The following is a 12,246-nucleotide window of genomic DNA, read 5'->3' as shown; positions in this document are numbered from 1 at the left end:
CGGTTCAATATTTATGGTACACATTCTTATTTAATCTCACATCTCACTCAATAAAGGAAGTAGAGGCCATATTACCCCTCTTAGTCCCCACATATTCCAGTACCCCTTCCCTAGAGCTGGGCTAAGTAAATAAGAACTTGGTTTTATGCCTGAGGCACTTAGACACTTCACAAGGTGGCATAACCTGTCTCACCTGGACTGCAGGGTCTGGCTCTGGTTCACAGTGCTTTTCTTACTGTATCCAGGTTTCCTCCCAGAGGAGCCACCAGTTCTCTTGTGTGGCACTCAGTTTCTTTCTTATCTCCAGCTGACTAAACTTTTTCTGTACCAGTTAATTTTTCCAACTACTAATAGAATAAAGGCAGTTTTCTAATAAATAAATAAATAAAAATAAATAAATAAAAGAAGTGGACTAAGACCTCCTCCACTGTGATTTAATTCATCTCAAGAGATGGAGGAGGTTTTAATGCTATGTAAAAATATACCATATACAAATATACAAATGAAAAATGTATATAATGTAAAAATGAGAGGACTGAAGTAGTGAGGTGAGTTATGAAAAGTCTCTTGCCCAAAATGGAAAAGTATTCAGTAGCCTACTGTCTGATTCTAACCCCATGTCTTCTAACTGCACTGTGCTAAGCACACAAGGTGGGAGATACTAAACCATCTCAAGTCAAATGGGTCACAAAGATTTCAGTATTAAAACCAAGAATTAACCATATCAAATGAAACATATAACTAGCAGTTGTTTTTACTTTGCTGTAGGATTTAAAAGAATCTTCACATCAGTACCAAAATACAATAAAATTTGGAAAGATCCATTTTTATAAAATGATTTTATTTACATAGTAGACGATTATAATAAGGGGGAAGCAGGTAACTGTGCCCAAATGGAAAATGAAATGTGTACTAATATTTTAGAGTGGTGACTATTGTCAGACACTGTGTCAGTTATATGGTTTTTTCATCTACTCCTTTGAAATATCATATTGTAATATGTAATATTATCCTCATTTTATAGATGCAAAAATTGAAAGAGCTAAAATAACTACCCAAGATTATGCAGGTAGCATAGCTGAAATTTGAATTGTTTTTTTCCTTTGAAACCGCATATTTTAAATACAAATAATTAAGGATTAAAGTCTATTGAATTGCCATTCCATAATTTCAGTAACTCTGCCCTAGGTCTAGAATTATTCTTAGAAAACATCTTTATTTGTTCCTTCTGGCATTCTAGGCTGAAAGATTAGAGTACCTACTCTGTATCTTAATCTCTGCCAGCTGTAAATAGTGAATTTACAGAAAAGAATTAAGCACTATCCTGACGTCAATGGTATTTTAGAGTGGGAGGAAGACACCTATGTAGTTAGTATCAATGCCATACTGAATAAGTTATATATGTAATTGTTTGATTAAGATGTAAAGGAAGAGAAAATAAGCAATCAAGTCTTCCTAAAGCAAAATGTGATTAACGGGAGAATTTATGATGGAGATGGAAATTAAGTTCCTTTTTTTTAATAAGTATATGATTTTACCAGATAGTGAGAAAGCAATCTTCCAAAGAGGAGGGGAAGGTCCAAGTCAAGTCACACTTAGCGAATTATGAGTGCCCTAGAGAATGTGAAAAACAGGAGGTCGGGAAACAGGGTTGTAAAAGATGAGAGTGGAAACAAAGGTAGAGAAGAGATTGTGAAGGAGAGTTAATTAATTGCCAAGCAGTCTAGAGTTTAATCCTGCAGCAAACAATACGATATATCAAACAGTCTTTAAGGGAGGGCTGAGACATTAGCCCTGAAAAAGTAATTGACAGCATATTTATTTCTCTCCCCCTTTCCACTAAACACTCCATGAGAGCAGGATCTTGTATTGACTGAGGATGTCTCTCCAGAAACCAAAAGAGCACCTGATGCACAATAGACACTTAAATATGTATGTCTGCTCTCTCAATGAATGTTTAAAATAATGATTGTACAAGTGTTAACTAGTATAATCAGTAAACAATGTAATAAGTTAAGCAAGAGAAAACAAGGGCGGAATGTGCATAGTGATAATAGATTTTGTATAGAATCCGTACCACTTAATACTTTATGGACTAACAAGGGTTTGATAAAATGGGGAACCCAATATTACAATAGAATTTCAAACCTGGGTAACCAGATAGATAGTGATGTTTTAACCAAAACAGGAATATAAGAGGAAAAAAAGTTCAAGGGAAATTTTTCAAGTTTGTATATTTGAACTCACTGAGGATAAGATTCATTTGGGACATGATCTGATAATCACCTGGCAACAGTGTTAAGAAGAAAACAATCCTCCAATTTTAGTACTTATCTTGTGAATACAAATAATTATTTAATATATAATTTTGTTCGAACTTATGTCATCCATATTTTTTGAATGCTTTAGATGGATAAAAAAATTATTTCATTTATTATCAAATCCACTCAAGGTTATAATTATAATTCACCATCAGTACAGCAGAGACAGGGAGACAGAAATAGATTCAATAACTATTTCAAAAAATCCTGAATTGCAACTTGGCTAGAAAAAATACAGGCAACATAACTATCAATCCAAATTATTACCATAAATTTTGTTACCTGTTGGACAAAATATAGATGTGATATAACATTAAATAAACTATAAATCTAAATGTTAAATCTATGATAGAGTTTTGGGGTTATTGGGGTTTGTTTAGATTCTTCATATTACTGACTGCATATTAGAAATTTCTAAACTGGCACAAAACACTACATCCAGAACAAATTCATTACTTATACGAAAATGTTGAATCTGTAATCTCCTTACACGTCTTCTCTGAGACCAATAAAAGGGAGCACTGTTTCACTCAACAAAATATTTTTTCTCCAGATTTCCCTGGAACATATGTTTCCTTCAACAACCTCACAAAGAAAGTACAGTCTTATTACCACATAGTTTCTCAGCACCATCTATGTCAAAATCATTATAAGTATTGAGAAACTGCAAATTTGAAAAGGAGTCATTAGCTAATAGTCTATTAAAGTCCCAATTAAAGAAAATTATTGTTCTCTGTAACAGAAAGAGATATGAGATTTTGTAATTCATTGTGTTCAGAATATAAGTGATTTCTTACAGGGTCTTGATTCCAATGCAGTTTAAATATCCATATGTATCTCTGCATTATTCATGAAGGAAAATCAAAGAAATTCACTTTTTGTGTGACTTATAAAAGTATTTTTGAAGATCTCCTAGTTCAGACTGATGAGTCTTCTGAAAAAGAACTGAAGATTTTGAGACTTAACATTTAAGAATCCTGGAGCTTGTCCATTGACTTCAGTACAATGCAAATACTAAGTTAATCCTGTGACATGAAGCACTTAGGGAAACAGGCTTAAACTATAAAAATGGAAATAAGCTGAAATATTTTGAAAACACAAAAATAGAGAATCACGTGCAAATGTATTTTCCAAGAGCAAAAATTCAAGATAAAATTTTTACGTAATGTGAGAAAAAAGAATGTATACATGTTTGTGTAACTGGGTCACCATGCTGTATAGTAGAAAATTGATAGAACACTGTAAACCAGCTATAACAGAAAAAATAAAAATCGTTATATTTAAAAAATTAAAAAAAAATTTAAATAAAAATAAGTAATATAGGAAAAGCACTGCTACCAATAGACTTCTGTCACCTAACCGCGTATTTGAAGAATACCATCCTAACTTTCATAATTTCCCTTATACTTAACTATTTCTTGATTATAAAATGTAATCATGGTCTGTAAGCTTTAATCTTCACAGTGTAACTAACTTCCCTAAAGGAAACCACTAGGAAACAAATTATAGGTTAGATGCCAGCAGTATTCTAAAAAACAACTCTTTGGTTTAATAACACCTGCTTTCAATTGATGCTACTGAATAAAATAACAAAAGATCCAAGCTCAGGTGTGAAACTTTTCACATGAAACCTGAGGGGAGTCTTCATTTGACTCTTTATTATCTTTAATGAGATGAAACGTGTCACTGATGAATTTTAAGATTGTGTGAAGAATCTCCCAAGGAGTTATAGATAGAACTAATTTCAGAGTACTTTATATTAACATAGATTAGAATCTTGCTGAAATACTTCAGTGTTAACTCTTAGGAATTGTGAAATTGATGAGAAAAACCAACTTGTCTATGAAGCTCCTACTCGGCTAAGCTCTGTGGAAAGTAACCTTGAGAAACCCAGTGAATGAGGATACAGGGTATCTATGTGAATATAAGAAAGAAAAACCACCTGATGCAAAACCAGGCACATAATTTGTAATGCAGACAATAGGTGTGATGGGAATGCAACTACAGGAACTGTCACTGTGGGATAGGAAATGTCACTGTGGGAGACTCCAGGAAGAGATTCAGTGTATAAATTCTAGGGAGGTATGGGGTGTGATTAGGGAGAGAAGCAAGTTGGAGGACAATCCTGTCAGTGTAATACTAAAAGGCAAGGCAGAGGAGACAGGACTGAACAAGTACAGGTGATAATGACAAGTGATGAGGCAGTAGATGATAAGGCTAGTTAGGAGAAAGTAGGTCCATCCCCCAGAGTGGAATGATGAACAGGCGGGGCCTTATATCTCTGATCCATAAACCATGTCTGAGAGGCACCTATGACTAAAGGTCAAGAGTTTCAGCTCCGAAACGGACTGTCTGATACTGCCCCTTGCTAGCTGTTTGACTTCAGGCAAGTAATTTAATTTTCTATGTCTCAATGTCCCTGTCTGTGTAATAGGGATAATAATAGTATGTTGGTATTCTTAGGGAATGTCAGGGGTATTTAAATATATTTTTATAAAACCAAATATGTTTCTCTGACAGCAATGGTCAAGATAGATTGAAAAGAACTCAGGCAGTGATTATAATAACCCCAAATTTCCCTTTAACATCCATAATCCATTATCATTCAAACAAATATCGGGCCCATAATTGTCATATTGAAGTATAAAGATGACCTTGAAGTATAAAGATGACCTTTCATTTTCCCTGCCTTGTTAACCAAGTGTTGACATCAGGCTCCTGCCTCCAAACTCTCTGAAACCAATAGCCAAATAAAGGATTTCATAACAAACATTCAGATTTAAAACATGGATCTTCTAGATCCTGCCTATACCAGAGCTGACAGTTCATTTGACCTCAGTATTTTCTGATAAGGTTTTTATCTGTATTTGAGTGAAATTAATGACTTTGGGGAACATTGTAGAGATTTTCCAGAATGGGGAACTTCTTTGGGTTCTAATTCTATGCATGATAAATTGGGAGCATTATTACTACATTTAACCTTTAGCATATCTTTCTTTAAAATACATATTCAAATGTAAAATCTAGCATTTCCAGGCATTGTACTAATTTGTTACTGTCACCTTTTCTAACCCTCAAGGCTTCGAGTTCATAAAAGGGACATGAATTACAATATGAGATCTAATATTTCCATCATTGGTACACATAATTTCTTATCAGATCTTCTTTGTGCTCATGAGAAAAAAACTCTGTGCATAGTGCAGATTAAATTGCTAAAAATTCCAACAAGAAGCAAGAAATATAGAAGTAAAAAGTAAATATGTCATACATGTTTATTTCAGATAAATATCATTTTTCCTCCCTAAAATGAGTTTATCTTTTAAAGTTGGGCAAATGGGCAGAACAAATAGATTCTTTTCTTTGCAACAAATCAGTTATTTAGGTCCAATATTCTACCTAATAGAGGTGTATTGTGAACTGCAACAGTTGCAAATAGATCTGATGAAAAAGAATAAATGATGTTCAGTTTCTGACTTTTTTCAGTTTCTGACTTCAGCTTCTGCACTAGACTACAAAATCAGAGTTACTTATTTTTCATGTACTGCCATCATTGTTCTGTTGATCTAATCTATGTCCAATAAAGAGATGATCAAGAACTATTACAAATCCCACTAACTTTGTAGCATTCATCAATCTACTGACATTTTCCTACTTAAAAGCTCTTAAAAGTAGACTATGACTGATGGTTTATAATTTCTTAAAGAGAATTTATGAAATCCTCCTTTCTGCTTTGCCTTAGGAATATTTCAAAACTGCCCAGTCTAATGCAATTCAGCCATAATTACCTCATCACTGGAGGAGAAGTTGTACCACAGCTGCCAAAGCAACTCCAGTAACTGCTTAAACCATGACTTTAGCTTGTTGATTATCTCTTAGGGAAAAGCTAGGCCAAAAAGAACATAATCTAAACAAGTGATTGCAGGGCTTTAGAGAAGAAGATGCTTAATTCCTTTGTAGTTTATATTGCAACTCATGTTCTTTTTATGAACTGAAAAGAAATAAGGCTGTAAAGAAGTGGAGAAGTGCTTATGTTTAATATGAGTATGCTTATAGAAGCATGTTGGAAAAAGAAGTTCCTATTAATAAAATACAAATAATTTAGTTGCCACAGCTGGAAATCTCTAACTGTAACACAGATTTCTGTAATTGCTCTAATACTTGTGTGTTCTCTTGTTCTTTTTGCAGGCAGACCAGTAATGATAGTGGTGGAGTATATGGAGAATGGATCCCTAGACTCCTTTTTGCGGGTGAGGTGTTCTTTGCTGATGGCATTTAAATAAGCTATTCTACATTATAGATTTAAAACATCATAAATTAATTTTTACAAAATGTTATTAGTGGATTTTTCCATGAAGAACAGCAGCATTTTCTTTGAGGTGTGTTTCTCTGCTACTGTGATACATCAGAGTGTTACTAAGACGGGAGTATATACACATGATAATATAATGGTTTCTCCTATAAATTCATTTGCCATATTACTATGTACATATTTCAAATGATGTTATGCAGAGATGAAATGAAACTCAGTTGCTTCACAAAGCCATTCATTTTGCTTTGTCACTTTTAACTATTTCATATGATATTTTATGCATTATTTATAATGCTGAACCCTTTAAATTTATGTATATTTACCAATAATGACTCAAATTTAGATCAGAAAATTCATTCTATCAGATTTATCTGTCTTAAGTTCATTTGGCTGACTGTCAAGAAAACAAAAAGAGAAAGGATTGTTTTAGAACAAAAGTTTTTAAAGCACTGTTTTTTTCTTTTTTTTTCTATTTAATAATTTATTTTTTTTCCGCTGTACAGCATGGGATCCAAGTTACACTTACATGTATACATTTTTTTCCATCCTTTGTGCTGTTGCAGTATAAATATGTAGACATAGTTCTCAATGCTACTCAGCAGAATCTTATTGTAAATCCATTCCAAGTTGTATCTGATAACCCCAAGTTCCCAATCCCTCCCACTCCCTCCCTCTCCCCACCCCCTGCAGCCACAAGTCTATTCTCCAAGCCCATGATTTTCTTTTCTGTGGAAATGTTCATTTGTGCTGGATATTAGATTCCAGTTATAAGTGATATCATATGGTATTTGTCTTTGTCTTTCTGACTCATTTCACTCAGTATGAGAGTCTCTAGTTCCATCCATGTTGCTGCAAAGGGCATTATGTCATTCTTTTTTATGGCCGAGTAGCATTCCATTGTGTATATACACCACATCTTCCGAATCCAGTCATCTGTTGATGGACATTTGGGTTGTTTCCATGTCTTGGCTATTGAGAATAGTGCTGCAATGAACATGAGGGTGCATGTGTCTTTTCCAAGGAAACTTTTGTCCAGATATATGCCCAAGAGTGAGATTGCTGGGTCATATAGAAGTTCTATGTATAGATTTCTAAGGTATCTCCAGAATGTTCTCCATAGTGGCTGTACCAGTTGACATTCCCACCAACAGTGCAGGAGGGTTCCCTTTTCTCCACAACCCCTCCTGCACTTGTTATTTGTGGACTTCTTAATGATGGCCATTCTGACTGGTGTGAGGTGGTATCTCATGGTAGTTTCGATTTGCAATTTTCTTATAATCAGGAATGTTGAGCATTTTTTCATGTGCTTATTGGCCATCTGTATATCTTCCTTGGAAAAATGTCTATTCAGGTCTTTCGCCCATTTTTCCATTGGGTAATTGGCTTTTTTGCTATTGAGTTGTATAAGTTGCTTATATATTCTAGAGGTTAAGCTCTTGTCCATTGCATCATTTGAAACTATTTTCTCCCATTCTGTAAGTTGTCTTTTTGTTTTCTTTTGGTTTCCTTTGCTGTGCAAAATCTTCTCAGTTTGATTAGGTCCCATTGGTTTATTTTTGCTCTTATTTCTGTTGCTTTGGGAGACTGACCTGAGAAAATATTCATGAGGTTGATGTCAGAGAGTGTTTTGCCCATGTTCTCTTCTAGGAGTTTGATGGTTCCTTAACTTATATTTAAGTCTTTCAGCCATTTTGAGTTTATTTTTGTGCATGATGTGAAGGTGTGTTCTAATTTCATTGCTTTGCATGCAGCTGTCCAGGCTTCCCAGCAATACTTGCTGAGTAGACTTTCTTTTTCCCATTTTATGTTCTTGTTCTCTCTCCCTTGTCAAAGATTAATTGACCATAGGTGTCAGGGTTTATTTCTGGGTTCTCTATTCTGTTCCATTGGCCTGTCTGTCTGTTTTGATACCAATACCACACTGTTTTGATGCCTGCGACCTTGTAATATTGCTTGAGGTCTGGGAGAGTTGTGCCTCCTGCTTGGATTTTTTTTCTCAGGATTCCCTTGGCAATTCTGGGTCTTTTGTGGTTCCACATAAATTTTTGGATTGTTTGTAAAGTGGCTTATTCTTGAAAGTATGGTGTATACAAAAATCATTTGTTTCATATAGTGGTACAGCATAACATAACTGAGAAGGGACCATGAAATTTTAATCCAAATGTATTTATAGTATCTTTAACATTTAAAAAGCCATTGTATGCTATAAAAATATTCACTGATAGTGAAAAACAAAAATATAAGAAATAATCTCTAGCGTAAATATTTCTCATCCCCAGTAGAGGTCATGTATTTTCATTTAACTATATTCTTTAACATATATTTCTCTCAGAGACATATCCAACTTTCTTACTTATTAAATGACTGGGCTTTTGCTATTTGAAATGCATTATATTGTTTTTCTTCTTCAGTTTTATGTACATAAACAATTTCTAGCATTCTTTCTTCACTTATTTTTTTGCCCAGTATTATTTGGACAAGTTCTATGTGTATATCTTACCTCTCTCTCTTGTTCTCATTTTCATTTATGTTTCTTAATTCCATGCTTCTTCTTCCAGCTGCTCTCAATATTAGTAGTGTTGATACATTTACACTGTGGTTGGACTTGAGGTCCGAATTCAATGCCAGATGCTGAATTCAGCAAAAATCATCAAGTTATTATAGAGTAATACTCCTCACATAATGCATACATTCAACCAACTATGCTCTTTAAGGCAAAATGAAATTCATAGGTGCTTAGGGACATGAACTATTTGTTCTTTTCTGTAGCCATTCTCAGAATGTTATTTTATAGCTTGCAGCCATTTCTCCTGTAAATATGCTAAATTACTTTAGGATAATTTATCAGAACCACCTATGGTACTTGAAATGCATATATATTTATGCCTTTCCATTATCTTTATCCAGAAACTCATTTTTATCAGATACATACCAAAATGACTTATTATCTAATGATGCTTGGGATAGGATTTTTTATCTACTATGCCCTAGAGCTGAATATAATGTTAAATAATGTAACATATATTCATTTAAATTGCTGCTGAAAATTAGATCAAATGACTGCCACAAGCAAATTAGAAGAGAAATGTTAGTTTCAAATATACTTTTTATCCTGCTGAATCATGAATTAACTAAAACATGTTGTAAAGAAAGGGAAATGTGTTATAAATAAAATGTTTACTTATAAACATCCTACTACATGTTTATAAATGGTATATTTCATGATTTAGATTTTGAAAACTGATATTTTTCAGCTCTTATGCACCATGGAGGTAAGACACAATACAGTCTGAGAAAGAATACTCAAATTATAGTAACTGCCATTACTAATAGTATGGAGAATCTTAACATACATTATCTCAGTTCATCTTGGCTCTGCCACTTACTGGCTGTGTGATCTTATGACTTGAGCAAGTGACTAACTTTTCTATTCCTCTGCTTACTCATCTATAAAATGGGAGCATGAACAGTATCTACCTCATACAACTGTTGTAAATATTAATAGAGTTGATTATCATAAAGCATATATAATAATGCCTGACACATTATCAAGGGTAGAGCGAGGACTTAAACTCAAGTCTCTGAATCCAAAAACCATGTTCTCATACCCTACAAATTCTATATTTTTATTAAATTACTTATTATTACTTACTTCTTATAAGTCCATGGCCACCCCCCATATGGAATTGTGTCCCCTCTCTACATAGAATTTCTATTAAAATAAAAATCACATGAGTTGGGTAAAAAAAACATAGGGCTACTACTCGCTTCATACTCTTCTTACAGATTCTTCCTTTCTTGGTATCATATTTCTTTTACCCCATAAGCTCAAAGTGCTTTATAAACTTTATGTCAATAGCAAGCACTCAACTCCCCACAGCAAGCAGAAATAAAATATATAAATATAGATGTATATATATCCCACACATTCTCAAAAGCGGAATCATTTTTCAAGCTACTGCTTTAGAATTTGATAATCGCAGTTTCTGTGAGCACAGAGAGGAAGAAGTAGCTAAGTGCAGTGCATAGTAGGGGAGCCATCCATGGCTCATTAATAGCATTCTGTGCTTACTGGAGGCAGAAAAGATTTCCCTTTGGTCTCCCACACTATTTGGAAATCACTTCAATTCACTGTTTTATATGAAGGAATAGTAGCAAACTAAGTACAAGATTATAATTCAGTACAAGTGGCAGTGGCTGGCTGGCTCTGATCTTGCACCGAATTCATAAACCTCCTGTTTGGATCCTTGCAGACATGGCTCCAGATATATATTAGCGGGGGGTGTGTAGTTAAGTAAGTACGTTTGTGTGTGTGTGCACACACACACACATGTGCGCCCACAGGTACATATGGAAAAGGGATGTGGATAGGTATGTAACTATGTGTGTACTTGAAGTATTAAAACAAAATGCATTCTGACTTAACAAGTGGAGCATCAGCCTGATTTCCCAGAAGTTGGTGTGTAGGTTTTCCTAATTTCTCCAAGGAAGTGCACCAGTGTGAATTGAGTACAATTTTGACCATCATCCCTGTACAGCCTCTCTCCAACAATACATATGGATTTCATAAACACTTTTTGTGGCACTTACCTGACAACTATTTGTCCCTAAACCTTTGGACCTCCATTTTTATAGTAGTATCAACTATCAATCCAAATAAAAATAGTTAAAATAGTTATAAAATACTTTAAAATGTTGAAATATCATTTGTTAACCATGAAAATTATTCCTTTATTTTATAATATTTGTTGAATGTGAATTTGTTTATTATATCACAAAATTCAGTTATACAAAAATATAATACCACTGGTTTCAGTTCGAGATAGTATACTTGGTTCCTGCTACAGCCTCCTGCTGCCACCTGAAAACCTTGGATATAAGAGAAAAGATACATTATTTACAAAGCACAGTCATATGAGCAAGCAAGAAAGAGGGTCATCCAGAAATAACAACAAGAAAAAAAGTGGAGAAATTAATATAGACAGAAAACAAATAGAATCAGATTGAGTACAGAAGCCATAGCCAAAAACACTTAGGAAAGGATGATTAGGAGAAAGAAGCATGTGTGGAAGGCGGCACTACCAGATGAAATAAAGATACAGAGGAGGAAAAGTATGGGCTGACAGCTGGGAGAAGAAGATGAGTTTAATTCAGTTTGTGTTATCTTTGAGATGCCTGTGGAACATGCAGTGAAAGTGTCCAATTAGAAAGATAAATCTGAAGCACCACAGGAAAACGTTGGCTGAAGTTGAAGATCTTACATTCAGTAGCATAAAAGTGGTTATTAAAACCAAACCCTGGTTTTTCCCAGGAAGAAATTTTAGGAAAAGGAAGGGAGTTGAACAAGGTTGGAACTCTGCGGCGTACCTATCTGAGAAAGTGGAATGGATGGCATCTCCGAAAATAACTAGGAATGAGAGATGAAAGAGGAGCGAGGAGGAGAGGAGGCCATGGCATGCCAAAACAAAGAGAATGGAGCTTTTCGGGCAGGAGCAAATAAGCAATCATATCAAGTGCAGCAGAGAAATTCTGGAAGACAGAGACTATGACATCTATATATCATCTATGACTAAGAACTAAGAGACTAGACATCTTTGGCATTTAAGAGGCCCTCAA

At 34.4% G+C, this 12,246-nt stretch overlaps 1 protein-coding gene across 10 annotated transcripts in view; it reads left to right on the top strand.

Annotated features, from left to right (window-relative positions):
- Positions 1–12,246, top strand: part of EPHA6 (EPH receptor A6) — an 876,888-nt gene that overhangs the window by 741,569 nt on the left and 123,073 nt on the right. For all 10 annotated transcript variants that reach the window (XM_021070704.1, XM_021070710.1, XM_021070703.1 and 7 more), the window contains one exon: positions 6,507–6,568. In XM_021070704.1, the coding sequence (XP_020926363.1) occupies positions 6,507–6,568 (62 nt within the window). The remainder of the gene's footprint in view (positions 1–6,506; positions 6,569–12,246) is intronic.

This window comes from Sus scrofa, chromosome 13 (genome assembly GCF_000003025.6).
Source record: "Sus scrofa isolate TJ Tabasco breed Duroc chromosome 13, Sscrofa11.1, whole genome shotgun sequence".
NCBI lineage: Eukaryota > Metazoa > Chordata > Mammalia > Artiodactyla > Suidae > Sus > Sus scrofa.
The sequence above is the reverse complement of the archived record's forward strand: the minus strand, read 5'-3'. Positions and strand labels throughout refer to the sequence as shown.